The sequence below is a fragment of the Crocodylus siamensis genome, chromosome 8, assembly GCF_052110815.1.
Source record: "Crocodylus siamensis isolate JL-2025a chromosome 8, ASM5211081v1, whole genome shotgun sequence".
Lineage (NCBI taxonomy): Eukaryota > Metazoa > Chordata > Crocodylia > Crocodylidae > Crocodylus > Crocodylus siamensis.
The window spans coordinates 368,484-396,259 of record NC_143402.1 but is presented as its reverse complement, the minus strand read 5'-3'; the positions used below and the strand labels follow the sequence as shown (position 1 = coordinate 396,259).

Here is a 27,776-nt window from a genome sequence, read left to right as displayed (position 1 = left end):
CCTCTGCCATCATCTCAGAGGGAAGGCAGTGAGCAGAGCAACCTCCCTGGGCAGAAGCGAGCATCTCACAGGCCCCTTGGAGATGTGATCCAACCGGCACCTGCCCCTGCCTCCTGCCTGGGGCCAGGGACTGAATAGGGGCTTGAGTGGACCTGGGGGCCTGCGCCTGCCTCTCCCCAGGGGCCGTGTCCTGAACAAGGCTGCACCAGAACCCATCTCCCACCCCACCGGACGAGCTTCCTGCCATGCTGCTCCCTGCACACGGCTCCCCCCTGCCCAGCGGCCTCTGCCCAAGAGGAGGTGGCACAGAAGTAGGAACCGAGGTTTACAAAAAAACAAAAACAAAAAAGTCAAATTTATTTGTACAAAGGCTGACAAATGCACAGATTCTACCAAGGATGTAGGACGCGGAAGGGCTGCTGTCCGCGCCGGAGGTAGGTTGGGGAGGTCCAGCACCTAGTAGCTGATCCACGACAAGACTCACACCGAGCAAGGCAGCCCCTAGCCACGCATCAGACAATAAATTAACTATGCTATGTACAGAGGGTCCGAGCAGAAAGAAGCGGCACTCTGGGCAGAGGCGGACAGGTGTGTCAGCACCCCAGGCAGGGGAGGCTGACAGGCCACAGGCCTGGGTACTGGCCCTTCCCGTCCCGCTCCTCAGCCACAGCAGAAACACCTCCATTGCCGTCCTTTTCCTTGAGGGAAGCATGAGCGTCCCAGAGTTGTGCTTCCCTGGCTGTGGACTGGCCAGGCCGAGCAGGGCCCAGGAGCATCACCAGCTTGGCACCCTGCACGGTAGGGAGGAGGCGGGGAGGGCGAGGGTCTATAGAGTCCAGAGGAAGACTGGGACACCCCGAACCTCCCTGTAGTTCAGACCGTGTGGTCCAGAGACTTCTCTGTGCTGGAGGTGCCAGTACCATGGGAAGAGGCCTGGTGTACCCTGTGCGCCTCGACACTGTTCCGAATGCCGTAGCTGAAATAGATGGCAAAGCCTGCAAGAGAGAACGGCGGCCCTGAACAGCAGCCCGCAGGGATCGCGATGGCAGCTGCAGCCCATGCGCCCAGTGCTCACTTCCTACCCCCAAGCACAACTCCTGCCTGCAGGAATCTGCCATCCATGGCACGGGCACATACAAGAGCAGTCCATGAGCTCCCAGCCCGGGGCTCAGGAGGGGCTGGTGAAGCACAGAGGACCCAGCCAGGGATGCCCAGCCTCACCCCTGGGGACCCAGATCTCTGCCCCCACCAGGCTCTCCAGAAGCAGGGCCCCTCCAGGCACCTGAGCAAAGCACAGCCCCAGCAGCTCCTCGGTGCTGGGGCACAATGTCAAGACTAGCATCAGCTGCCCAGGCCTCACCTATGAGCATCCAGACACCGAAGCGGGCCCAGGTCCCAGGGCTCAGCTGCATCATGAGATACACGTTGATGAAGATGCTGAAGAGCGGGAGGAGCGGCAGGCCAGGCACCTGGGGGGAAGAGGCCAGGTCAGTGGGGGTGGGGGCTGGACACCTGCCCTTGCCGTGCTACAAGGCAGAGGGAGCCCCAGCACAGCCATCCGGGAGGACAACTTTAGGAGAGGCCCCGGGACCCAGCCACCAACAGAACATGGCACAGCCCCAGCTGTTCTTGCTGCAGCACCTGCAGCTCCCAGGCAGACCCAGCTCCTGTGCTTACTTTGAAGGTGAGCCGGGCGTCGCTCTCTGGCTGCCTCCAGATGATGATGGTGGGGACCAGAATGATGGCGACAAGGACGACGCAGACTGTGATCCAGATCACACTGCCGCTCAGTAGCAAGTCCATGGTCTGGGCCAGGACCACGCAGAGGATGGTGATCAGCACAGCTGCAAGAGACACGGCAGAAGTTGTTGAGCTGTCGGTCACTGCCTGCTCCTGCAGCCCGTGGACAGAGCCACAGCAGTGGGCAGGCCCATGATCTTCCCTGCTGGATTTCACGGGGCCACGTGCCCGTGTGCAGCCCCTGATGGCAGCCGGACCCCCTCAGAACAGGCCAGCTGCAGAGCCCGGGGAGCCGCGGCCACCTGCATGCCAGCTCCCTTCTCACACCGAGACAGAGCCCCTTCCTCCCAGAGCCAGGCTGGGCCCCCTCCCATTTCCCATTCCCCCTCCCGGGTGCTGCTGGATGCAGCTCCCGGCGTCCTCACCAATGACCGACGTGCTGATGTAGACGATCTGCCCAGACAGTTTGGTGGGTGTCCTGCAGTGGGGGCTGATGAGGCTGCGCAGGCTGCACTCCTCGCTCAGGTCAGTAGAGCTCATGTCCGGGTCCATCATCACCTTCTCCTCCTCCTGCTTGTGCAGCTCCACCATCTCCAGGCTCTTTGAGGAGCTCAGCTGGTTCGGCTGGTACCTGGACAGGACGCACACCAGTGGGTGGCTGTGTCTTGGGGCAGACCCCACAGCACAGACTTGGGTGGGCAGTGCCAGGTGGGTGTGGGCACATGGGGGCCCACTGGGGAACCAAGAGCCCCACAGTTCACGCTACAGCCCACCCCAACACAGGGTAGCCCCAGCCTGTTGTTCTCGGGCTGCCTGCCCCAGCACTGCTCTCACGGGTGCAGGGGGAATTCATGCGAGGGGGATGTTACTAGTCCGAATCTATCCAGCCTCACCCACGATACCAGCACACAGCCCCCAGCCCTCCTCTCCGAGTGACAGCTGGGGGCACCCAAACCTCAGCTGCAACATTACTGGGGATGGTGAGCCCACTCCTACCTTGCGGCAGGGCCAACCCCAGCTGTTATAATCCACCCCAGCATCGTCCTCCGTCTGATGGGAGCCCCTACACCCGGCCCTGCCCCCCCAGGACCCTCAGGGCCATTCATTTCTAGGCACATGGCTTCCACATACCCAGGCCACGAGGCTGGAGCGCAGGGCCACGCACCGCGCGCAGAAGGGGAGCACTGTAGGCAGGCACCTACCTGAGGATGAGCACACACACGGCAACCAGGGAGTAGGCCAGCAGCGTGCCGATTGACATGAGGTCCACCAGGTCCTTCAGCTCAAACAGGAAGGCCATCAGAGCTGCACACACAGGACATGGTGTAAGCCCACAACCAGTCTCACCCTCAAAAGGGGGGTGAGGTGCAGGCAGGGGCTGGGAGGAGACAGAGCCGCTTACCAGCAACGATCCCCGACACGACAGTGGCCATCAGGGGTGTTTTTGTCCGTGGGTGCACCTTGGAGAGGAACCGGAACAGCAGCCTGTCCTCGGCCATGGCATAGATCACCCGTGGCATGGGGAACATGGAGCCCAGCAGGCTGCGGGAAGGAGAGGGGGTTGCCTCTGTCAGTCGCCAGCCCTGCACCAACCTGTCGCTGACCTGCCTGCAGCCTCCGAGGCTGCGATGTAAAAGATTGGCCGATCCTCTATCCCCAGGGGCATCAACACCACAATTTCCATGGGGAAGCACCTTGGACCTGCCACAAGCACTCAGTAGCTCCTGATGTCCTTATCCTCCAAGGACGTGTCCAACCCCTTGGTGAACCTGGCTGAACTCTCAGCTCCTGGTGGCCACGAGTCCACCCTTGAATGCTAAGGTGAAAAAGCTTCCTTGCTAGAGAGGAGGCCACTGCTGCCCCGTTGCAAGGTCTCTCTCCCCTCCAGGGAGCTCTGGGAGCCAGGGCACGTCCAGGCCAGGCCTGCATGTGCCAGCTGACCCTCTGTGGAGTCAGATCTGACTCCTGCCCACAATGCACATGGTAACAAGAGGCTCCCACCAAACATGAGCTTTGAGCCGCTGGGCCGGCTGTGGGTGCCCAGGCCCTGCCGTGGTGCTGGCAGGAACATAGGAGCTCTGGCCGTGGGTCCATCTCGAACGAGGGGCCAGCCAGGGATAGGAGGAGTGGGCAGTTCCTCCTGGAGCACAGGGCTGACAAGCACACCCAGCGCCCGATAGCACTGGCACGGGCCTGGGGCCCAGCACCGCGTCACACGAAGGCGTGACCTTGGGGGCTAGCGCTCCAGCGGGGAGGCATGCACACTGCACGTGCCGCTCCCCACGTGGCTGGCTGCCTGCTCTCCCCCGCTAGGGCCACAGCAAGAGTCGTGGGGGCCGCAGGTACTGCTTTTAGGGCCACGGTTGGTCTAACCGAGTCGGGTGCAATTGCTTTTGGACCATGGGAGGAAGCTTCTCCCTAGCCAGCCAGCCAGCCCTCCCATGGATCCGCACTGGCCTGGCACAAGCAGCCCCATGCACCCCCCCGCCCAGCAGGGCTCTAGTGGCCAAGCCCCGGCCTCACCTGGTGGAGAGTGCACAGAGGGACCCGACGGCGACAACGTAGCGGGCCGGCTCCCAGCCCACGGCTTTGAAGGCTTCCGGCAGGGGACTTTCCTTGTTGAGGAGGTAGTAGGGCACCATGAGGGTCAGAGCAGCAGAGACCCCGAAGTAGGCCACAAAGCAGATCAGCAGGGACACGATGATCCCGATGGGGATGGACCGCTGCGGGTTCTTGGCCTCCTCGCCTGCGGAGGGGAGCGGGGGAAGTGTCAGCCCAGCCTGGCCCTGCCTCGCACCCCCAGGGCCGGGTGGCAGGGCCCAAAACCAGGGCCAGGAGCTCCAGGTGAGCAGGTTCCTCTGGAGCTTGGCAGTGGCATTGTCATTTAGACGCCATCTGGGTGGGAAAGCAGACTCCAGCTCCCACCAAGTGGCGGGACACCAAGCAGGCAGAGGCCACTCCTGGGTGGAGGATGTCACCCCCTGGGGAGCTCCCCATGTTTGGTGCTTCGTGGACTGTGGGCAGTGCAGGGAAGACCCCTCACCCAGGCTCCCGGCAGAGCCTCCGCGACGCTGCTTTACCTGTCGTGGCGATGCAGTCGAAGCCCACGAAGGCATAGAAGCACGTGGCGGCTCCAGCGAGGATCCCTTGGAACCCAAAGGGCATGAACCCCCCCAAGCCCGGGGGGCCAATGCTGAAAGGGAAACAGCCTGGTCAGTGCCGCAGCATCAACCCTGTCCGTCTGCAGGGGTAGGACCAGCCCAAGGCCCACCTGCACCCATGCCACCATCGAGAGTATTTGGCTAGTGCCAGCATCTGCACGCAGCCACGTTGCTGGCAGCGGGCAGGCGCCAGGCAGCGCTGCTGTCCAGAGCAGACAGGCCACGCTGCCCCAGCCCCAGGGCTCAGGACCCGGGTGTGAGATGGGCAGCTCCGAGCAAAGCCGGCCCCGTACCCTGGTCGAGGCCAGCTGTGGCGAGGCCGGGCAGGCAGTCCCTGTAGGACGGGGCACGGGCAGAGCGCTCCTCACCTGGCATCCTCATTGCTGGCTTTGACACTGTCATTAAGATAGTTCTTCTCGGAGAGTTGCCAGTTCTTGACATCCCCCTTCACGAAGCCGGAGATGATGACGAAGCTCAGGACCACCAGGTTCACGGCAGTGAAAATTTTATTCACCAGAGCCGACTCGCTCACCCCAAACGCCAGCAGGCCTGAGGAAGCGAGACACAGAGCTGGCACCAGAGGGACAAGGCTGCCCCTACCCCCTCGCCCAGGCGCCCGCCAGCTCCGGCACTCACCCGTGAGCAGGAAGACCAGGATCAAGGCAAAGAAGTCTGGGTGCTCCGAGAAGACGCCCCCCACACTGCCCATGGAGGTGCGGTTCTTGAAAAAGATGGAGATGTGGTTGCCGATGATGTTGTCGAAAGCAGAGCTCCACGCTCGGGCTACGCTGGCCGTTCCTGGGGACCGAGAGGGAAGTCGCCATCAGTCAGGAAGTCTGCCCCCTTCCCCCGGGGCAGGTCCCGCAGCTCCCTCGCACTGCGCTGCCCCCGGACCTGGAGACTGCAAGTGCCACCCGCAGCCCTTGCCCCGCACAGCCCCATGCCACCCCCGTGGTGCAGCCCAGAGCTGGGCTGCAGCGCACGCACCGATGACGTAGGAGAGAATGAGGTTCCAGCCGGTCGTGAAGGCCCAGATCTCCCCCACAGTGACGAAGCTGTAGAGATAGGCAGAGCCCGTCTTCGGCACCCGGGCCCCGAACTCCGCATAGCAGAGCCCGGCCAGCACAGACGACAGTGCCGCGACGAGGAAGCAGAGGACGATGGAGGGGCCGGCCTTCTCCTTGGCCACCTCCCCGGCCAGCACGTACACCCCGGCGCCCAGCGTGCTGCCTACGCCCAGGGCGATCAGGTCCAGGGTGGAGAGGCAGCGGGCAAACCGCGTCTCCTCGGAGCTGAGATCCAGGGCGCGGCGGCGGATCAGCTTCTTCCCGAAACTGGCCATTTTTGTCTGAAACATCTTCTCCACTGGCAGGAGGCGTCAGACTACTCGCAGCACCTGGAAGACAGGCAAACGCAGCCTTGTCAGGACAGCCTGGGTCCACCTAGAGACCGCAGGGAGCTCGCGAGCCAGGCAAGGCAAGGGAGCGAAGAGCACCCGGGGGCCCGGGACAGCTACTGCCCAGCAAGGAAAGCCCCAGGCTCTGCGAGAGCCCACTGAGCTGAGAGCTACCTGGCTGCCAGGGCAGGGCAGAGCAGAGCAGTCCGCTTTCCAGCTCTCCACCCACCACCGGCATTCCCTGCACGGCGCGGGCGAAGAGCCCCAAGCAGTCTGTGATGTGCGATTCCTGGGAAGACGAGCCCAGCGCTGTTTGCTATGGCAACCCGAGTCTCCGCACCCCACCCCGCTCGGGGCTGCAGGGAGGTGCTGGGACCTGCTCGCCATCCGACACGTCCTACGCAGCCAGGTGCAACTTGGCCCGGACTCGACTCCGTGCCGACTCTTACGGCGCTTTGGGGCAAGAACATCCCAGGGTGTTCTGCCAGGTCGGACAGATAATTGGCGTGGGTGAGTCACCAGGTAGCAGAGGCGCCCGGACCTGCATCGGCGCCTGCATCCCATTCCCAAGACACTGCGCACACAAGTGCAGCATGTGAACACGTGCTACAGGCATGGGGACACGGCGCCACGTTGCCTGCCTGCTCACGCGTCGGGCCTGGGCAGCTCCCGGCCTGCACGGCAGCCCCAAGTGCCCAGAGCTCGCTTGCCAGGCCTTGCTCCGCACGGAGACCGCCCGGATGCTGGCGGTGGATGCCGATCTGGCCGGGGGGGTCAGCTGCGTGCAAGCGGGGCATGCAGTGGGCAGGAGACCCATGGCTGGAGAAAGCCGACAGCAGAGTTCAGTCCCTTTCCTGCACGCTCCGAACAGTCTCTGCCTTTTCTCCTCTTGCTCCAGGGGCAGCAAGACACGCGGCGCTTCGGGACTCCACGCGGCCGGGCGGAGGTGCCTGGCTCCAGCTGCCAGTTTTGTACCCCGGTTCCCCTACCACAGGGCGTGGTAGGGACCTAGCACTGACAAGCCAGACGGCCTGAGCGATGCCTCCAAGCAGACTGCAAGCCTGTCCCTGGACATGCGCACCCCTCCCCCAAACACCAATGCCCCCCCGCAGCTCTCAAACCACCTCCCACAGGGATTCAAAGCTTCCCACACGGCACTGAGCAGATGTTTTATGGAGAGCAGGTTTCCAAACAACTCCACCCGCTTAGCAATGGCAGGACACGCCGAACTACCACCCCGAGAGGCTGCTTTCCCCCAGCCGTGTCACCGCAGCTCGCCAGTCCAGCTGGATCGAGAGCCGGAGACAGACACTGCCATGAGCTCACTGCCGCTCCCAGCCCAGCCGCTGCAAAGCCTGCCGTGCACCAGCGCTAGCTCCCCCACCCAACCCCACCCCGCTGCACGTCCTCGGCTCCACACCTGCCGTCTGGAGAAGTGGACGCAAGTGCCTCCAGCTCCCCCGTCACAGGCACGTCCACTGCGTTGTCTAGGGCACGCAAAAAAGCCCAATCATTTGCTGCCTCTCCAGGGCACTCCAGATGTGCAAGAGTTGTTCTGGTACGATATGGGGCCAGCCAGATGCCAACTAGGCTCATACCCTTGCCTCCACGCATGGGGATGCTGACGGGCAGTACAGCTGGGACCCTCAGCTAGGTCGCTCTCAGCTGCCAAGCCACCAGCGAAGCCAGTGCCCAGGACGAATCCCAGCAGCGACCCCCAGCACTACAGATTCACCCCAGGCTCGATGTTTGCTGCTGGGCCCTGGGTAAAGGTGCGTCCATTTTGCACTACTGGCCGAGCCCTGTGGAGCAGCAGAAGCCAGGCGTTACAGCCTGGAGGTGCATTGCTGGGACCAGGGTATAAAGGAGCTGGTTAAAGCTTCGAGGGCTGATTTGTGTCTGGCAGAGCTAAGCTAACCCAACCCAGCCCCACTACAGCCGGCGTGCCAGGGAACGGCTCTGGGCACCGCATGGCCCGTGTAGTGGGGAATCCAACCCTAGCCCGGGAAGGGCTGATGCCGCGTGCCGAGGGGCACCCCTGGAGCGTGCCCGAGGGGAGCCCTCTTGGCAGTGCCACGGGGAGCAAGGAGGCACATTCTGGGCAAGTTTTGCCCTCCGCTGCGAAGAGACATGCCATTCAGACAGTCCCAAGCACGCCCTGCTCAGTAGCTTCCACCCACGCGGAAGAAGTCCTGTCTAGACACTACAGCAACAGCTCGGCTGGCGTTCTGCTGTGCGAACTGCTGGCTTGTGGCTGGTGGCTTGCAGGCCTGGAGCCCCCTGTCTCTGGAGCAGGCCACTGAGGACAGGAACAAAGCCATCCTCCCCTCTGCCCTGCCGAAATCCGCTGCCCCCTGCGATCAGGTGGGCCGCGTGCCGGCAGCCCCCCTCCTGGAGCGCACAGGCAGAACCCACATCCAGTGCCACGTAGCGAAAGCAGCCAGAAAGCCCCTCCCCGGCCCCGGGCTGCCAGCAAGAGCCGGGCCAGGAAACGTTGCAGCAGTGTAAGAGGCTCAGGAGGTCTTAGTGTGCCGGAATAGGAAGCTTTACACAAAGCCTACGCCTGACGCAGCACACAGGGGCCTTCGACAACCCGGCACAGGTCTGGGCAGAGAAGTCTCCAGGTCGCCCCCCAAAGCTGGCAGCATCTGCCCGGGCCAGACGGGACCGGACCGGACCGGACTGTCCGGCCATTAGCTCCCCCCGACCCCAGCGCCGGCCCTGCCGCCCGCTCGGGAGAAGCTTGTGCAGAAACCCGCGGAGAGCACCGGGGTCCCTGGCATCCGTCCTGCCCCCGGGCCAGGGCAGCGGGGGTGCAGGCGAGAGCGCTGCTCCCTGGGCAATGAATCGAGCAGACCCGCTCTTCGCAGGAAGCGCGGCTGCTCCCTCAGACCGGCACTTTCTATTAAGAGCCAGTAAACGGCTCCCGGGGCCCGGGGAGAAGGTCCGGTGGGTTCGCCCCTCTCCTCCGGCGACAGCCCGAGGGCGGGAGCACGGGACAAGCCCCCCGCCGCCAGGCGCGGCAGCACCGTCACGGCTCCTGCCCGCGCGCGCAGGGACCGCGGTGCCCCCGGCAGCCCGCCGCGGCTGCTGGCCGGCCTCCGGCTCCCGACGGGGTCCGCGACGGAGCGCCGCGCGGGCCAGGCGCGCCCGCAGCTGGGGCGCGGAGGCGCGACGCACGCGCCGCGGCGGGCCGAGGGCAGCGGCTGGAGGCCCCTCTGGCGCCCGTGACGACCCGTGCGGGCTCCGTCCCCGGCCGCGCAGCCCCGACGTGGGGCAGGGCCGGGGCCGCGCGGCGCGGCGCGGGGAGACGGGGCGGCTCTGGCGGGCAGCGCTCGGCCCCGGCGCGGACACACGTGGCCGGCCCCGCCCTCCGCGGCTGGCTGATGCAACCGCGAGTCCCGCTTGCGCGTCCGGCCCGAGCCCCGGCCCGGCCCCCCGCGCCCCAGCCCGCGGGCACTCACCGCGTGCGGCCGGGTCTCGTCGCGCGGGCCGGGGCTGTGCGGGCCGGGGCTGTGCGGGCGGCGGCGGCGGCGCTGGCGGGAGATGAATGAAGCGGCTCCCGCGCGCGCGGATCTTGTACGGGAAGAGCCAGGCCCCGCCCCCCGGCCCCGCCTTCCCCTGGGGCCGAGCCCCGCCCCGCCCCGCTCCGCCCCGGCTTGGCCCCAGCGGCCGCGGCGCGACGCCCGGGCCGGGCGGGACAGCGGGCGGGCCCGCAGCGAGCAGGGCGCCTGCCGGGCACCGGAGCCGAGGGGCGGGCGAGGCGCGCTGGGGCGCAGGGGCACGCGAGCTGCCGGGCCGCACGGGGCCGCGCAGCCGGGGCCCGGCCCGGGCACCTCCGGAGCGACGGCACGCGGAGCCCGGGACGCCGCAACTCGCGGCATTTCCCGCTCGCGACACTGCGCGGGGGCTGCGCAGGGCACAGGAAGAGCCTGCAACCCCGGGCAGTCTGGGCCCTGACTCAAGCAGACGAGGACACAGGGCGCAGCCCCCCCTGCCACAGCCCGGAAAGTCCACACTGAGCAAGAGGCTCACGCGGCTCCCGAGGGATTGCGCCAGGCCTGGCCCGGTGCCCAGCCCACCAGCCCAGTGCAAGCAGCGTCCTGGTGCCGTCACCCCGCGGGGCAGGGCAGCCTGTCTGGAGCCCAGCCAGCAGCCGTGGGCCAGATGCTGGCCCTTCCCTGCAGCTCCAGCGCTGGGTCGCGGGGCTGGCCCGTGGGGGCCAGCGCCGGGCCTGCAGGAAGCAGAAGCAGAAGCAGGGGAGCCGTGCGGTGCGGAAGCGCGGGCCGGCTTCCAGCAAAGGAAGCGCGTCCGTCCCCACGCGGCCGGCACACGGAAACTCCGCGGCGCAGCCCGGGCGGTGACGCAGGCTCGCTCTCGCGCTGCGGGGGAGGCACGGGTGACGAAAGCCTGGCCTGGCCCCAGGAGGCCTCGCTCACAGCGCCCGGGAAGGACGCCGGCCAGAGCCCTGGGCCGCGCCGCAGCTGGGCACGCAGTGCTGGAAGGGCCCACCCTGCCAGGGTCCAGAAGCGGAGCACCGGGCTGGGCAGTGGCGCCTGGAAAGAGGCACACGGACGTGGTGCAAAGTGCCCTGGGCTAGGCCTGCCCAGCGTCCCCCTCTCCCAGCTCAGCACCCCTGGCTGCGGGTGGGGGTGGGGGTGGGCAGAGGGGGCCGCGGCTCCCAGCCCAGCACAGGGCGCGCTGCACCGGGTGCTGCACACGTCTGCGCAGGGGGCGGCAGTCCCTGCGCCCCTCCCCCCCGCACCCGGCTCCCCTCTCCCCCAGACACGTTGGAGCCGCTCAGCGAAGCTGTAGACACAAGACCAGCCAAGGGGCCCATAAACCAAGCTGGAAACAACCGGCTGCAGACCAGCGCTGCTCGGAGATGGCCAAGGATGGAGGCAAGGATCCTCCTGTCCGAAAGCTTCCTCTTCCGAGGACGCCAGCACTCGGTGCCCGGCAGCCCTGGGGCGGGGGGAGCTGGGCTAGCCCCGCTGAGCTACAGGAAGCTAAAGGCACCACGGGGAGAGCAGTGCCGGAGCAAGCCCTTGGTCGCGGTGGGCCGGGGCCAGGAGAGTCAGGAGGCTCAGCACCCCGGTGCCTGCTCCCCTCTCCTCCCGCCACGTCCCCCGGTGCAGGGGACCGCTGTGCCGCGCTGTCGAGTAGCTGTCGGGCTGGGGCTGGCGGGTCACTTTGGGGCCTCTCACTGACCAGCACCTGGGCGGCAGCCCCACGGCCCGGGAGCGTGGTGCTGCACACGGGGGAGCACAGATGCTCCCGCCTCGCGTTCCTGCCCCGCCCCGAGGGGCATCCGGCTGGTGGGGGCAGCAGCCCAGGGAGAGATGCACCAAATAGACCAAGAGGCATGAACTGTCCTGAGCCACAGCTCAGCGCCGAGCGAGCCAGCGCAGCCCTGACCCGCAGGCTCGTTACAGCAGCCGGGGCCAGTTCTCACCCGAGCTTCTCCTTGGGGAAGGCTGCGAGTCCTGGCAGGAGCCGTGGAGCAGCTCTCAGACGCGGCGGGGCCCCTTGCTTCACAGCAGCTGTTACCAGGCTGAGGCCTCGTCCCTGCCAGGAGGGAGGAACGGGCAGCGGCCAGCAGTGCAGCCAGGGTGGCTTCCAGCCCAGGAGAGGACGAAGCTCTGTGGTCAAGGAAGCGGGACTGGGCCTAGTTTGGGATTTCCCCGGATGCAGCAGCGCTGGCCCAGAGCTGCCTGGCACGCACCCCTGGATTGCCCCATCCCTGCTTCTCTGCTAATTACCAGCCACTGTCCCGACCAGCCTCCCAGAACGGGCTGCACTGACGAACCAGATGGCAAACAAGCACTCCAGGTCAGTGTGGCAGACAAAGGACCCTCAAAGGACTTGACGGGCTGAGCCCAACGCTGGGAGGCGAGAGCAGGGTCCAGAGCTCTCCCAGGCTGCTCAGTCTTCCACGGGCCACGCAGGAACCGGCTGCAGGGTCTGCCAGGGCCCAAGCCAGACACGCCGCTCCCTCGGACAGTGCAAGTGGCCTGGCACAGCGGTCACGCAGCCCTGGACTTGCAACAAGCACAGCGACATGGGGGGAGGAAGTTACGGCTGGCGGGAAGCCTTTTCCTGGCATTCTTGCACCTCCGTCTCGGTCTTTCAAGTGCTGTTTGCTCACGCCCATGTCTGCAGGCTCCCTGGCACTCGGACTCCGTGGAAGTGGAGCTGCTCGGCGGGGGACTGACCCGTGCAGCGGGCTGCTGGCTGCTGATCAACCATTCCCCGCCCCGGCCACAGCCCTGTCCCCCACTGGGGAGGAGACGCCAGGTCAGCCAGCGCTGGGGCAGGGTCCTCGCCCCTTCCCGCAGCCCCAGGGAGCCCGGGCCAGGCCCAGCAGCTGGGGGAGGCTGGAGCCCTGGCTCAGGGACGCGTCCCCAGGGAGGCGCCCCGTCCGTCCCCAGAGGCAGGGCCCGGCGGGCTCCAGGGGCCCCGGCTGCCAGCAGCGCATTGCACAGCCCGCAGCTCTGTTGCCATGGCAGCCGCAGGGATGCCAGGCGGTGCAGCTGCTGCCCTGGCACTGGGGAGGAGCTGCGCCTTGCTCCAGGTGATGACGGTGGGGACCAGAGTAGGCGCGAGCGAGCCCTGGCCACAGGCCCCGTGGCTTTGAGCAGCTGGGGTCACCTCGGTTCCCCAGCCTGCCATTGACAACGTGGTTATTGAAGGCACCAGGGACCCTGGCCATGGCCCTGCAGGCACGCCGCGCAAGCCCGGAGATGCCTTCAGCTGCAAGACTGCACCTGTCGCCGTGCGCTGCGACTACAGCCAGGTTTCTGCAGAGGTGCCAGCTGGAGAAATCCCTTTATTTGACCAGCTTCAGGGCGCGCCAAGCTCCCGCATTTCCAAAAACCACGTGTTTGGCCAAGCACGTGGGACATGGGGACAGAGGGCAGTGGAGGGAAAACCCCAGCCCAGGCCCCGGCAGAGGCTCCACAATGCTGCTAAGCCCGTCGTGGCGATGCAGTCGAAGCCCACGTGGGTGTAGAAGCCAAAGGGCCCGAACTCCCCAAGCCCAGGGAGCCGAGGCTGAAAGGGAAAGGGCCTGGTCAGTGTCACAGCATCTCTGCCAGCATCAGCCCCATCCGCCCACAGAGGTGGGAGCAGCCCACAGCGTCCTGCCCAACGCCACCGTCGAGTGTCTTTGGCTCCTGCAAGCATCAGCGTGCGGCTGCACTGCTCCTGGCAGACGCACCTGGCAACACCGCCGTGCGGAGCAGGCAGGCCGCGTTCCCCCAGTCGCAGGGCTCGGCCCTGGGTGCGAACGGTTGCTTCAGCCTTTCCCCACAACAACGTGCTGTCACACGCGCAGAGGAAATACCAGATGTAGGTGCTTCCTCTCCCAGCCCCAGGTGCTGCAGGAGGCGGGAAATGGGGCTGGGCGCTCCACCACGCCAGCAGCGATGGAACGAAATCAAACGGCGCAGCCCAGGCACCAGTCCAGGACGCCCTGGGGAGGGACGGCTCCCCGCGGAGAAGGGGAAGCGGCTGCTGCAGGCAGCGTCGGGCTGCTGTGATGTAGCTTCGCCCACGTGCTGGGCCCATCCTGTGCCTGCCTCCATAGACGGGAACCCGGCTAGATCCTGGCGGACGCAGGAGGCATCCCCACAATGGCCATGTGGCCCCAGGGACGGCTCTCCGGGCTGCAGCCAGTCACTACAGCTGCCACCAGCACACTTGCCCAGCACCCTGGGGAGCATGGGCACCCAGGCCCTGGAGGTGGCAGGAGGGGCAGGGTCCCCACGGAGCTTGTTGTGCCCTGCCACAGCGCCTGGGCCCATGGCTGCTGCCCTGCAGGGCCTGTCATGGGTGGCCAATGCTGCTGGCAGCTGGGGTCAGAGAACAGCTGCGGTGCCACAGCCTCTGCCAGCATCAGCCCCATCTGTCCATGGGGGTGGGAGCAGCCCCCGGCACCGTGGTGCTCTGCTCCGTCTGTGTCTTCCTGTGGTCTTGTGGAGCACAGCGCAGCTGGACAGAGCTCAGGCTAGTGACCTGGTGCACAGGAAGCCTGGCCTTACAGGGGGAGGAAGCAGAGAGGGAACTTGGCCTGCAGCCCGCAGGGAGACATCCTTGAACAAGAGAGAAGGGAGCTGCAGAAGTGCTGCACAGGATGCCAGGGAGTGAAGGGGAGGGCACTCACACAAGATGTAGTAAGAGTGTGCATGCACACGCACCCACATGCATACACTTTTCATATTTAACCCATTTTGCAAAAAGACTAAACATTACGAAGCTGATTTAAGTAAAGCAGGAGCTATTAGGGAAACACAGGCAAGTTATAATAAAAGAAAACAAGATCAAAAAAGCCCCAAGCCCAAAATCAAACAAAACATTTCTTAAGCAGCACTTGGAGGCGAGCGAGAAGCGCCCTCCTGGTCTGTGTGCAGGCAGGACGGAGACGCTCCGGCGCTCTGGGGCCAGGGCACAAGGCTGATGCTGCAGGACCCGTCCCGTTCGGCCCCCACGCTCCTCACGCTTACTCTGACATGTCCCACCCCTCGCTCGGCCCACAGCTCCCGGCGGCTCCAGCCACGGCAGCACCACGTCCAGACCGGAACAAGCATCCGAAGAGCTGGAGAGCAAAAGCTGCTGCATTGCTTCCCTGTGGCTGGTGCAGCCACGTTGCTGGGCCCACCGCCGCTTCTAGGAGTCTCCTCCACTTCAGCACAGGGTCTGATCTGGGCCCCTAGTTTTAGGAGCCATTTCACCACCTCCTCTCTCTCCCTGCTCCTGGGTAACAGCCAGCATCCTTCGCTATGGCCACAGCTCCTCAAGTAATGTCCCCTCCAGAAGCACGCCTGATGCTGCCAACCTGCACTGACAGGTACCTGCACCCCAGAGATGACCATAGCCCGGCGCCCCCAAACCATCTGCCCTGCAGAACGGGCAGGACACTCGAAACCAGCCGTGACACCCCACATTCCCGTTTGCAGGTCCCGGTGCTGGGTCTGCAACAGCCCGTTGTGCTGGAGCGACTCCAGCCCCTCAGCGCTCGGCCCAGGACCCGTCGCGCCAGCACTGTGCTCTTGTCCTTGTCGGGGGAGCCCAGGGCAGCGAGGCAGCAGGCCTGGAGCCTTGTGCGCTGCTGCAGCCCCGCTGTGACCCAACCGGGACCGAAAGCAGATAATGCTCAATTCCTGCCAGCCTCGGTGCAAAAGATGTGAATGTCAAGGATCCTGGCCCCCAAGCCCTGCCCTGTGCCCAGCCTGACACCTCTCTAGAGACCTTCCTGGGGGCTGCGCCGCCCCCCTCCACTCACTTGGGGCACTTTTGCCAAGTGTCCAGCCAGGCCGTGGGAGTTGGCATTGAGTGGAGCCCACCGGTAAGTCAGCAAGCCAGTCCCACACTGAAGTCAGAGCCAGCAGCTCCTTATGGCACTGCTCCGAACTTGTGCCTGGACATGGAAACAGCAGTGCCAGGAGCCGGACTCTGTGAGTCACTCCCTCAGTGCGAAGCTGGTGAGGTGCCCGCAGACAGGAGCGGAAACCCCCACGTCTGCACTGCCCTGGATTCCCATCAAGAGCTGCTTGGAAAGGCCCAGACTTGGCCCAGACGCCCCACCCTGGTGCCGCGCGGTGAAGGCGCTCCCTGCGGCCTCACTTCTCCTGCCAGGGAGGCACTACCCCCTCCTCCTGCACTGCAATCAGGGCTCTGGGCCAGCCAGGCCCCCCAGGCTCAGCCCTGCCCCTCATGCCCAGCACGGCCCACCCCACAGCCAGCTCGCGGGCGCTCCATCCCGCACCCCAGCCCACCGTCTTCCAGCAAACGCTTGCGCTGCTGTGACCCAGCACCCGTGCCTGGGGCTCTGCCCTGCACCTGGGCAGCAGACACAGGTACTGCAGACCCTTTGGGCTGGTCCCTGTGCCAGGCAGCAGCAGCAGCACAGCCTTGCTGGGATGCACCCAAGCCAGCTCCCTCAGGGCAGGAGCCAGGCCACGCACCAGCTGCCACCGCTGTGGGAGAGGGGAGCACCCTGGGGCCCACACCGGCACAGGCCCATGGCTCTGCAGCAGACACCACGTGCGCAGGGCTGCAGGCGCTTCCCAGGGCAGGCCTCCGTGACCACCGCACACCCCCCCTGCAGCCAGCATGCAGCAGACGAGGGCTGGAGGAGCTGCCTCCAGCTAGGACCGGGGGCAGCTGGTGGGGAAGACCGCACCCAGCCCCATCCCTGCACCTGCAGCAGTGCCCAGAGGCACAACCGCAGCCCCAGGGGTTGCAGCCTTGCCCCACATGGGCCCCAACTGGACAGCACTGGCAGAGGCAAGGTGACCAGGGGGCAGGAGGAAGAGACATTAATCTTTATTAAATATGACCAATAAAAGCAGTTCCCAGGCCCTGCACAGGATGCAAGGCCTGCACTGAGGCTGTCCCATGGGCAAGGGGCAGCAGCAGCTGCTGGCAGGTGAAAGCACTGGGCAGAGCCCTCCGGCCACTGTCGTTCCACCGCGACTCCATCACGCCTCGAGCCTGCATCCTTCAGCCACAGAGCCTGGAGCCAGCACAGGCATCAGACATGGGAAGCCCTGGAAGGAGCCCCCCCATGTGCCTGGGCCATAGGAGGGGCACCACCCCCCACCCAGGGACACAGGCAGGAGGCCACACAGCACAACACAACACTGTGACCTCCCCCCACACGGGGCTCAGCACCTGCAGGGATAGGGACAAGGAAGGCGTAAAACCCCAGTGCCACCGCCTGCCCCAGGGGCCACGTAGCTTGGTCCGAGCAGGCCCATGTCTGTCTGCGTAGGCAGGCAGGCAGGCACGGCCAGGGGAGGCAGTGTGCCTGGGGCATGGTCTGGGGGTCGGGAGGGGCTCAGAGGGAAGGCCTCAGGGAACACCTGGCTACAGCAACAGGCAGCGCGGTGGGTCTGGCTCTGCCCCAGCCCTGGCTGAGCCAGTCTCAAGCCCAGCCTGGGCCCTCGGAGGCTCTGGAGGAGGTGGGAGTGCAGCCCTGGAGCACCCAGGACAGGCTCCCTGCCACACCAGGGCCACCTACCTGCTGCTCCCAGCTGAGCTTGGAGGTCGGCAATGACCCTACGATAGGCCTGGCACTGGGCATCCTTCTCCGCTGCGGAAGGAGCAGGAGGTCAGCCCGTGCTCGGGTGCCGGTTTGCAGCTCATCCCACAGGGCCAGCGACAGCAACGTACCTAGCTCAGTCCTGGCTCCTTCTAGCTCCCTCTGGACCCTCTGCAGCTCGCTCCGTGCCAGCTCCAGTTCATTCTGTGCTTGCTCCAGCTCTCGGTGTAGCAGGTTGCCTGGGGACTGACAGGGGCGCACTGAGACCCTGGCAGGCTGGGGGCTTGCCAGGGGCTCATGCAGGGCTGCACGTGGGCCACAGCCCTGCTGAGACAGACCCAGGCAGCTTTGCAGCCACTGGCCACTGCAGGCTGGGTCCTGGGGCCCCAGCACCTCCCGCCCCAAGCCTGGAGGCACCGCCATTACCTGCATGGGGGCAGCTGCGCCCATGCCCCGAGGAGCCGCATGGGGAGAGCTGCGGAGCACAGCCACGGGACCCCTGCACGTGGGGCCCTGGGCAGCATCACCTAGGAAGAGACACGCAGTGTGGGGCTGAGGGCCCCGGGCTGGGGCTGCCCTACACCCCCTGCTCCAGCCACATCCCCAGGCGCTGCTCCCGCCTCCCCTGCACATGGGCACGTAGGGGAGGGGTCCCAGGTCCAGGCCCCACATGGGTCATGGCTGCACACGCAGGTTGGACATGCCTGTGGAGGTGCTGCCCCCTGCTGGGGAGTGGCTGCCTCCGCACCACCTCTTCCTCTCCCCCGCGGGTCAGGCCCAGAGCCAGGGAGCCCCAGGCCCGCCGAGCGGGGAGCAGCGACCCCGCACTCACCCATGTTGGAAGAGGCCTCTGCTGCCCCGGGCCCAGAGCTGCCATCTGCAAGCGCAGGCTCCTGCTGGGCCCCACAGCCTTGCGCCTCTGTGCCCGCACAAGCATTTAGGAAGAGAAAGTGAAGGGCGTCAGGGGGTCACCAGGCAGAGACAGACCAGGAAGGGGACTCCAGGCAGCCCCAGGCTGTGCAGCCCAGGGCCTGGCTGCTCCCCCCGACACCGCAGGAGGCTGGGACCCAGGCCTGGCTCCCCAGCTGCAGCACCTCCCCACCCCAGCCCCAGGCTCCCACTGGCCCTGCCTGGCACGGGAGCAACAGGTGCCAGGAAGCCCCCAAGGACGCAGAGACGGGGAGCAGAGCTCTGCCACCCACCTTCGCCCAGCCGGACTCGCTTGCAAGGAGGCAGGCTCCTGGGGGAGGCGCTGGCTTTGGCAGGCGGCCGCAGTCGGGAGCGCGGTGCCACAGCTGTGGCCGGCACAGGCCCAGCGACAGCCCTCCGCGGAGGCAGCCTGCTCCGGGCAGCCTTGGCAGCGGCTGAGAAAACAGGAGCAAGCACTGGGCCAGGGAAGACCCAGCTGGCCAGCAGGGCATGTGCCTGGCGCCCCAGCTGGGGCCAACCACCCCCCCAGACGCACCTTGCACGTGGCTGGCAGAGTATGTGGTGTTGATTCCTGGAGCTTTGTCTTGGGGGCTGGATGTGGCCCCCAGGGGTGGGGGGGCTCCAGCAGCGAGCGGCGGGTTGCCGGGGCCTGGCTTCATGAGCTGCCGCTTGCTACCTGGGGGAGGAGACGAGAACTTCACAGCCCCGAGGGCAGCGGCTGCCTGAGCCAACAGGCCTTGGGCACAGCCGGAGCCGGCTCACCTGGGCGAGGTGGGAGTCCAGTCCCAGGAGCCCTGGCCCCTTTGCTGGATCCAGGTAGCTCCATCCCCGTGGGAGCCTGCAAGCCCCCGGGGCCAGCTCTGCTACCGCCCAGCCCCGGGAGCCTGGAGGGGGGCCGCAGGCCCGTGGAACACTTCCCAACGCCGAGCAGCCTGGCACTGCTCTGCTTCGCCGCGGTGCCAGCCGGGACCTGCAGCCGGAGATGAAGCACCTGGGTCAGAACCTGCTGCAGGACCTAGACTCCTGCTCCAGGATGCGACTGGGATTTTAGGGATGCTCAGCGCCCCCAAGCCCGTGCCCCGTCTCTGCCAAGGAAAGCTGGCAGCCGCGCAGCATCCTGGGCAAGGGGCGCATGCTGCAGCCGCCGGCCCCTCTCACCTGCACAGGAGGCTGGGCCTCGGTCTGCGATCCCAGAGGCACGTCCCTAGTGCCAACTGGCTGCTGCAGCGAGAGCCGGAGGCTGCTCAGGGACACACGGCTCAGGTACCCACGGCTCAGGTACCCTGCCAAGGCACAGCCTCTGCCCGCAGGGGCCCTGCGGGAGCTGCAGGATGCGGGGGCCAGGGCCTGCAGCGCTGTCGGGATGCTGCAAGCCACAACTCTCAGCCTGGCTGGAGCTGCACCCTTGGCAGTGTCGTTACTGCCAGCAGGCTCCTTCCCCCTGGGGGAGGCAGGAGGTGCAGGCAGGTGCTCGGGCCCTGCTGTGCTGTGGGTGCTGTCGGCTGGGCCGGGTTGCACTGGGTCACCCAGGACAGCGGTGGTGGAGCCACGCGGGTCCCTCAGCTCCGAGTCGTCCCCGAGCACGCTGCCCTGGGCTGCATCCAGGACAGCAGCAGTGGAGCTACGCGGGCCCCTGGGCTCTGGGTCGTCCCCAGGCAGGCTGCACTGGGCTGTGTCCAAGACAGCGGTGGTGGAGCCGTGTGGGTCCCCCAGCTCCGAGTCATCCCCGAGCACGCTGCCCTGGGCTGCATCCAGGACAGCGGTGGTGGAGCTGCTTGGGTCCCTGGGCTCTGGGTCATCCCTGAGCACGCTGCGCTGAGCTACATCCAGGAAGAAGGTGGTGGAGCCATGGGGGTCCCTCAGCGAGCTGCCCTGGGCTGCGCCTGGGTCAGCAGCAGTGGAGCCACAGGGCTCCCTGGGCCCCAGGTAGTCTGCAAGCAGGCTGCATCGAGCCATGCCTGGGACAGCAGTGGTGGAGCTGCATGGGTCCCCGGGCTCTGGGTTGTCCCCGAGCAGGCTGCCTTGGGCTGCATCCAGAAAGAAGGTGGTGGAGCCGTGGGGGTCTCTCAGCTCCAAGTCGTCCCTCCGCAGGCTGCCCTGGGCTGCGCCTGGGACAGCGGTGGTGGAGCCGCGCGGGTCCCTGGGCCCCGGGCCGTCCGCGAGCAGGCTGCGCCGAGCCGCATCCAGGAAGAAGGTGGCAGAGCTGCGCAGGTCCCCAGGCTGCGGGCCGGCTGCGAGCAGGCTGCGCGGGGCCAGGGCGCGGGCGAAGGTGAAGCGCGCGGGCGGCGTCAGGGGGGTGGAGGTGAGGAAGGAGCTGGAGCACAGGGACAGGCAGCTCGAGGTCTCGTCGGGCGCGGCCCCCGCGCTGCGCTCCAGCTCGCCCGGGCCGGGGCCTAGCAGCATCCAGGGGGAGCCCGGCGGGGTGCGGGGGCCGGGCGCGGCGGGCTCGGGCCCGGCGCGCGGCAGCACGAAGGTGAGGTCGGGGGCCGGCGCCTGCGGGCTGTGGGGCCCGGGGCGGACGAGGCTGGGGCTGGCGGGCGGCGGCGGCTCCGCCTCGATGGTGGACACGTCGCGGCCCCGCAGGAGCGCGCGGACCTCGGCCGCGAAGAAGCTGCGGAACAGCGGCGGCGGCGGCTCCTCCCGCGACCCGGCCATGGCGCCCGGCGGCCGCCCGCACTCCTGCACGCTGCGTGCGGGTAGGCGCCGGCGGCCCCGCCTCGCTTTCATACGCCGCTCGCGCCGCCATTGGCCGCTCGCTCACCAATCAGCGGCCTGGGTCCCCCTGTACCAACGCGACTCCGGCGCTCGCACAGGGGGTTGGCCAATGAGGACGCGAGCTGGCTCCTGGCCAATGGGAGCGCCGGGCTCCTCCCCACCCGGAAGTGGGCGCCCGGCGCCGCAGCGCGCGGGCGCTGTCCACGCCGGGGGCGGGTGTTTCCCGCGGCCGCGAGGCCCCGGCCCGCGACGGGGGCGCCCAGCCCCTTCCCCAGCCGGGCGCTACTCCCGCCTGGCCGCGCAAGCCGGGTGGCTAGAGCCTGCGGAGCAGGGGCCGGGAGGTAGCGCTGCTTCTTCCCGTGCCGTTATCGCCCGTCCCGCCGGGGACTCAGACCCCCGCCGGTCCCGAGCCGGATAGACCCTGTAGCGACCCCGCGCTTATTTTTTTCACGCGGTAACTTCACACGTTTGTTTTATAACATGCAAATAAGCACAGTTCGGCCCCTCCCCCCCCTCCATGCCTGCGCGTTACTCCGGCCCTGCCGGGGGACTCTCATGCCAGCCAGTTCCCCATGCCTGCTCCCGGCTAGCTCGGGCAGCCTGCGGGGCGTTGCAGCACAGCCGTTCACAGGACAGACTGCCCAATCCGCCGCGCCCCAGCACGTGCACCTCCCAGCACCCCTGCCTTCGTGAGAACCCCTCAGGGACGGACGTACGCAGCATGGCTTCACAGTGGTTTAATATGAACAGAACTCAGACATGACAGCAGACAGTAGATTGAAGACAGTTGCTGAATTAAAGCCCCGCAGCAGGATATATACACAGAAGAAAGAGCCTTCAATCTCCCAGCACTTGTGCATGGACGAGGGAGTTTAGAAACATGACCGATGGGGAAGGCAGCAGGTTGCTTCCAACAGCGAGCAAGGACAGGCTGGAAACGCGACTCCATCCCAAAGCAGCACCTGGGCAGGGCGGAGGGGAGCACAGCCTCAGTCAGCCTCAGCCTCGGACCCCTCCTCGGCCTGTGTCAGTCGGAGCCACTCCTGGCTGCCAGGACTGGACTCCTGCCATGCTGCATCCGCAACAGCCCAGGGAGCCGCTCCCACCGGCCTGTGTCAGCGACACTCCGGGTTCCCGGCCCTGCCCCCCCGACTGCACCAGAATTCCTGCCCCGGTCCCACCACCACACCCCAGGAAGGGGGGCCCTGGGTGAACAGCTCAGCGGATGAGCTCCCCAGCAGGAGCCTGGGCATCCCCACGGCCAGGTCAGGTCACTGCAGATCAGTACAAAAGGCAGAAGCCTCCTCTGTCCAGAGCCAAGATACCCGCTGCCCCTCCAGGTCCCCCTCTGCACAAGGGTCCCCCATCCACAGCAAGCAACTGACTTTGGAGAGCAGAGGCAAGTACACCAAGAAGCAAATCCATGAAGGGACCGGCTCGCAGCCTTCTCTACCCTCTGAGGAAAGTGCTTTTAAAGAGCTGCCTGAATAGTCCATGTCTTTGTGCTCACACTAGTAAGTGCCTGGCCTCAAAGCTATCGCAGGGTGGGGGAGCAGCAGCGAGCCACAGGGAGGGGCAACAACCTGGGTACCTTGCAACTGGTAGCACTTCTAGTGCTAATTTGGATCCAGCAACTCCTGCCCCAGACTGACTGCAAGAACGTTCCCGAGGGGGGCAAGCAACAGTCAGCACCACTTAGTCTGGGAGTAGCAGTGCCCCACTCACCCTGCCAGGCCCCCCACCCCCCAAGAAGTGCAAGGAAGAAGCCAAGCCTGAGGCAATCAATGCAAGAAGCAGCCAAGACAAGTCTGCTGACCGAGTGCTGCAAAGCCTGACTAGACCCCCCCTGCACCGGGCCAAGCCTCGGCACGCTCTCAACTCCTTAGCTACACGTGCGTGCAGCCTCAGCAGCCCAGGCCCAGCCCAACCCCTTTCCAAACATACTGGACTGCTCCATGAGAGCTCAGATGATGGAGACATCCCCAAAGCTGCCAGCAGCGTAGGAGAGCGCACGGGGTGGGGGAGGGATGAGCCCCGCTGTGCTGAGCAGGCCTGCGAGGCAGGAGACCTGGAGCAGGGAGTAGTGCAGAATCCTGGGCCTCAGGACTCCTGGGCAGCGGAAGAGGGAGGGTTCATGCAGGAGAGGAGGCATGGGATGGGCAAGGACCAGCTGCCTGCCCCAGCACCGGTGTTTCCGGGTAAGCTTTACTAACTCCCCAGCGCCTGCTGCCACGGCTGACCGGTGACAATCACTGTTCTGCTCAGTTTCCTTTACAAATGCTCAGGGCTGCGTGGACAGGGAGGCGAAGGTCACTTTGGAGCCTTCTGTGAGGGGAGAGGGGCAGCTTCCGTACACCGCAATAACACCTCTTGCCAGTCCCGTCACACACCTACTCGCTCCTGCCACCACAGATGCACTGCATGCGTCTTCACACCTTCAGGCCCAAATCAAAGCCCAGCAGGTCGACACTGCTGCCAGATACGAAAAAGAGAAAAAAAATACTGGAGAAACTGGGAAGAGGTTCAGAGAGAAGCTGGGTCAGAGGAGACAGATTTAGTGTAAAAATAAATGTCATTTCTGCAGGAGGGAAGGTGGAATGGAGGAAGACAGATTGCCAGGCTCTCCTACTGACGGACTTTCCCTGGGACGTAGTTCCTGTCGATGGTCTCCTCCTGCAGGAACATGTGTAAGCAGCGCTCGTTCTGTGCCAGAGGGTGTCCGGCGATTCTGCAAGGGAACCGGGAGCGGAGGTTAGTGCCTGCCCAGCCCAGGCCTCATCCCATGCTGTGGGAAGCAAGGACGCACTTGCCGCCTTTGCCTGCAAGGGAGGAGGTCCCACTCCCATCTTGTTAGGGAGGGGGGAGATGCAAAACAGAGCCTCGCTGTGGGTCTGATCCTACCCACACGGACGCAGCACCCAGTCAGTCATGCCAGGGCCCTGCGCCACGTTCCAGCTCCTCCTTCCCCTCCCTGCAGCCTCAGCGCCAGCACAAGAGGCAGAAAGGCCCAGGGGCCTGCGTTGCTCAGCGCCCCGCTGGAGCCGGGCGCCAGGTCCCAGCCAGCAGCTCATGCTCCAGTGGCATGCAACGCAGCCCCCAACACAGGGAAGGGGCAATAAGCAGCAGTAATCCCTTCAGAGCTGCGCTGCAGCGAGGGCAGAAGGTCACGACCCCCGCAGCAGCAGACCCCAGCCACATCCCCTGCTGGCTCGTGATGCTTACTTGTTAATAAACTGTTCTAGGCCCTGCCTCCTCTCCTCGATGAAAGACTCCTCAAAGATCCCCTCGTCACCCCGGAACGGGAGCTGTCGTTTCAAGGCTTTCCCAGGCAGCGGGGGCACTACAATCTGGAAGCACGCGCCCACGTCAGCGACGGCCGAGCCCGCGCCCGCAGGAGGCAGCCCGAGGCCGGCGGCTACCCCGCGGGCCAGGGAACCCCTCCGCAGCCCAGAGGAGGATGGCCGGGCGGGGCACTCACCTTGCTGTCTCGCTCTAGCTCGTTCTTCAGCCACTCGAAGTCGCTGTATCGCCTCCGCACGCACGACTCCTTCAGCTTGAAGATGGGCAGGTTTGTCTGCAAGGCAGAGGCACGGTTACCGGCGCCAGGGCCCCGGGCTGCAGGCGGGTGCCGGCACAGGGCCTGCTGCAGCCCGGGAGCAGGAAGCGGCCGCCCCGGCCGGGTCTGCACCGGCTCAGACCGCCCGGCCTGTCGGGAGGCACCTGGCGGCGCCGGCCTCGGCGCTGAGGGGGTGCGCGGGGGCAGCTCGGCCCCGCGAGCGGCCCCGGCCGTGCTCCGCGCGCCCACAGCGCCCGGCGACCGAGCGAGCAGCCCCCGGCCCCGGCCCCGGCCCCGGCCCCGGCGCGGCGCGGCCCGCACCCACCCGCATGCGCAGCTCGTAGCTGGTGTAGCGCGCGCGGCCCACGCCCACGGTCTGCGGGTTGAAAATGTCGATCTCGAGGAAGTTGCTGGGCGGCCCGTAGGCGTCCGTCAGGTCCTGCGGCTTCGCGTTCAGGCGCCGGGTGTCGGCCACCGCCGCCTCCGACATGGTGCCGCCGCCGCCGCCGCCGCACAGCCCCGCCCCGCCCCGCGCCGCCCCGCCCCGCGACCCGCCGCGCCGCCCAGGCAGGTTCCGGGGCGCCCGGCGCCGGCCCCGCAACGCGCATGGCTGCGCCCCGCCCGGCCCCGCACAACCGCCGCCCGCATTCAGCGGCCGGGGCGCCGAGCGCCGCCGCCCCGGAACCTGCGCGCGGCCCGGCCCGGCCCGAGCCAGCGGCACTTGCGCGCCAGCACCGCGGCGTGCCCGGCCCGGCCCGCTTCACCCGCCGCCCCGGAACGTGGGTAGCGAAGAGGGGGGTGTGTACATACACCCCGCCCCGCCCCGCCCGGCGCTGGGACCCCATGACAGGGTGGGGCCTTGCACTCGCTGCACAGCGCGGTGATACAGGCACAGAGAAGCCCGACAGCGGCATCGCTTTGGTGCGTTCCTGGTTTGGACGCTCTTGGCACAGCACGGCCCCGTGCCAGTCCCCACCTCCCTAGACTGGCGGGCAGGCAAGGACAGGGAGCGCCCTCATGCTCCTATGAACCTTCCAGGCGGAAGCGCCATCAGTCCAAACCGTGCACAGCTGGGTTACCGGGCGCCTGTACTGGCTGAGCCTAGCAGCAAGCAGGCAGGGAGGAAAACCAGAAGGAAGGAAGAAGAAAGGCTCCGTTTAAAGCAGCCTTTAGCAAACACTGGAGCACCCTTACAGAAGAATGGCAGGGTTGGCCTGGCTCCCTGTGCAACCTCCCGGACCAGTGGTGGCAGGCAGAGGCCTGGGAACCGGCAGCCAACCGGGCTGTGGTGGCATAGGAAGTTGTGCTCTTTTTCTGGGGGAAAAGGGAATGGTTGGGGAACCAGACAGACACTGGGATGCACTGAGACCGTCTGAAGGATTTGCAAACCCCTTGCCAGAGGTCAGGCCTGATGGACATGAATGGACACTGTTGTTGTAAAGCCTTTCCTCTCCAGGCTCTGTGAGAAGTGGGAATAAACAGGGCTTTGGGTCTAAGGCAGCTCTGTGGTCACAGGCTTCTGCAGGAGGAACTTCAGGCATTGAAAACAGCTGGGTGGGGGCGAGGGGAGCGAGTCTGATGGGCACAGAGGATGCCCCAGCCCAAGGCACAGCCTGGGAGTGCGAGACATGTGGAATCCCACCCTGGACGGGGAATGACCTTGGGGGGTTGGCGGGGAAGAGGTGCAGGTGCTCCTGGAGCTGAATGGTTATGAAGTGTCTTCAGTCTTCCAGGCAGCAATTGTGCAGAGGGACATAGTGCTGCACAAGGAGCAGGACTGTGCCTTGGACAGACACAAGCCTGGAACAGTCCCCTTCACTGGCTTTCAAAGGTCTCTGGACCCACGCATGTGACATGGCTGCAGAGCACACGTAAAAACATAGGTGGGTTCCATCCGGAACAGCACAGCCTGCAGCCCCTAAGAACCGGCCATCTCTGGGCTGTGCTGCCCAGCTCCTTTTCCAATGCTCCCCCACATCTGCAGGGAGGCTCCGCGGCGCCTGGGGAAGCTGCAGTTTCCAGACCTCCAGGGGTTGGTTTTCCTCACTGCTGCTGCTAATACTGTTATTACTTGCTGTTTCTATAGTAACGTGTACATCAGGGCGGAAGACTCCTACAAAAGGCAACCGGTCTCATGCATCCTCATGCTGTCCTCAAAAGAGCAGAAAGCGGGAATGAGGCCCCTAATCTGTGAGGTATTTTGAACAGCAATCATGGTTTTTTTGCATACTCTCCTCAGCTTCTAGTTCTCCTCCTTCCCTGCCACTGTGTACAGGGGTGGCATTTGGAGTCTGAATGATAATCCGTCTTTCAACATGGGCAGCTCAGGAGGGAGCGGAGGATGTGGTTATGGAGCCTCCATTTCCTCTCTGCTCCCCTCCAGAGAGGGACTTGCCATGCACTTCCTGTGGCTGCCTCATCCTCCTCATCTCTACCTGCCATATGGTTTTGCAGCTGGAACAAACAACAGGCCTGCGGGAAGCCTGGTGCGTGCCACGTCATGGTGTGTACCGCTTTCCCGGTGCTGTGATGAGGACTGAGCCGCTCAGTGCAGGGCATGCCCTGACTCAGTGGTGGTGTCACGCAGCCCCTGCACATGCTTTGGGCACAAGTAACATGAGTTGCACACGCCAGGCCTCACACAAGGTCTGAAAAGCATTGCCCAGCTTCGAGCACACATTTGGTCTCTGTTTAAGGAAGAACAACACTGATAAAAGCCTTCCCGTTCAAAAACCTCGCGTTTTAGGCTGTATTTGGCGACGTTGTTAAAATGTGTTGAGACCCCCGGATATCACTGTTCTACAACCACTGCCGGCCCCCGTAGGGCCCTCGCCTGCCCGTAGTCATGGCGGCACCGGGCTGGCTTCATCCGGCCAACTGCAGCAGGCGCCAGCCATATTGGATACGGGCAGGCTGGTGGGGGCGGGCCTCGCTGCATTTTGGGGCGGCGAGTGCAGACGTCTCCAAGGCGCGGAGGCGCGCAGGAAGCGCAGCCAGCGGAGCGAGGCAGCTCGGCCTTGGGCGCAGCCTACTGGGGGGGAAAGGGTGAGTGACGCAACGCCTGTTTGGGAGGAAGTCGGGGGTGTTATGTAAGGCACGCATCCGGCACCCGCCGCGGAGCATCCCGGGAGCTGTAGTCCCCCTCCACACCAACCCTGCCACGATGCCTTTCCGTGCCCCCGCCTCGCCCCGCCCCCTTTGCCGCGTGGGGGCCGACGGGAAGCCGAGTCCTGG

The 27,776-nt window shown here is 65.9% G+C and overlaps 3 protein-coding genes across 9 annotated transcripts; all 3 read right to left on the bottom strand.

Annotated features, from left to right (window-relative positions):
• Positions 1 to 324: 324 nt before the first annotated feature.
• On the bottom strand, positions 325 to 9,898 carry SLC7A3 (solute carrier family 7 member 3). Of its 2 annotated transcripts, none has more exons than XM_090060232.1 (12): positions 9,762 to 9,898; positions 5,889 to 6,297; positions 5,538 to 5,699; positions 5,270 to 5,450; positions 4,821 to 4,933; positions 4,264 to 4,486; positions 3,143 to 3,282; positions 2,943 to 3,045; positions 2,166 to 2,371; positions 1,678 to 1,844; positions 1,361 to 1,469; positions 325 to 995 (listed from the first exon to the last, which is right to left on the bottom strand). In XM_090060232.1, the coding sequence occupies exons 2-12, from the start codon at positions 6,256 to 6,258 to the stop codon at positions 874 to 876; spliced, it is 1,896 nt and encodes a 631-aa protein (XP_089916358.1). In that variant the 5' UTR covers positions 6,259 to 6,297; positions 9,762 to 9,898; the 3' UTR covers positions 325 to 873. The 2 variants fall into 2 exon arrangements, with proteins under 2 accessions (XP_089916358.1, XP_089916359.1); XM_090060233.1 differs by lacking the exon at positions 9,762 to 9,898 and adding an exon at positions 7,718 to 7,850.
• Positions 9,899 to 16,631: 6,733 nt separating this feature from the next.
• Positions 16,632 to 20,993, bottom strand: LOC149857968 (uncharacterized). 5 transcript variants are annotated; one of them, XM_090059932.1, is made up of 9 exons: positions 19,430 to 20,993; positions 19,034 to 19,241; positions 18,807 to 18,947; positions 18,544 to 18,726; positions 18,174 to 18,260; positions 17,768 to 17,868; positions 17,473 to 17,587; positions 17,321 to 17,392; positions 16,632 to 16,813 (listed from the first exon to the last, which is right to left on the bottom strand). In XM_090059932.1, exons 1-9 carry the CDS (start codon positions 20,924 to 20,926, stop codon positions 16,779 to 16,781), a joined length of 2,439 nt encoding a protein of 812 aa, XP_089916058.1. In that variant the 5' UTR covers positions 20,927 to 20,993; the 3' UTR covers positions 16,632 to 16,778. The 5 variants fall into 5 exon arrangements, 4 of the variants coding, with proteins under 4 accessions (XP_089916058.1, XP_089916056.1, XP_089916057.1 ...); XR_016443795.1 differs by having other exon boundaries at positions 16,748 to 16,813; positions 17,473 to 17,580; XM_090059930.1 differs by lacking the exon at positions 16,632 to 16,813 and having other exon boundaries at positions 16,830 to 17,392.
• Positions 20,994 to 21,708: 715 nt separating this feature from the next.
• SNX12 (sorting nexin 12) lies at positions 21,709 to 25,074 on the bottom strand. Of its 2 annotated transcripts, XR_016443954.1 has the most exons (5): positions 24,868 to 25,074; positions 24,465 to 24,560; positions 24,209 to 24,333; positions 23,377 to 23,714; positions 21,709 to 21,948 (listed from the first exon to the last, which is right to left on the bottom strand). XR_016443954.1 is itself a non-coding variant. In XM_090060970.1 (4 exons), the coding sequence occupies exons 1-4, from the start codon at positions 25,030 to 25,032 to the stop codon at positions 23,612 to 23,614; spliced, it is 489 nt and encodes a 162-aa protein (XP_089917096.1). In that variant the 5' UTR covers positions 25,033 to 25,074; the 3' UTR covers positions 21,709 to 23,611. The 2 variants fall into 2 exon arrangements, 1 of the variants encoding a protein (XP_089917096.1); XM_090060970.1 differs by having other exon boundaries at positions 21,709 to 23,714.
• Between the last annotated feature and the right edge of the window lie 2,702 nt (positions 25,075 to 27,776).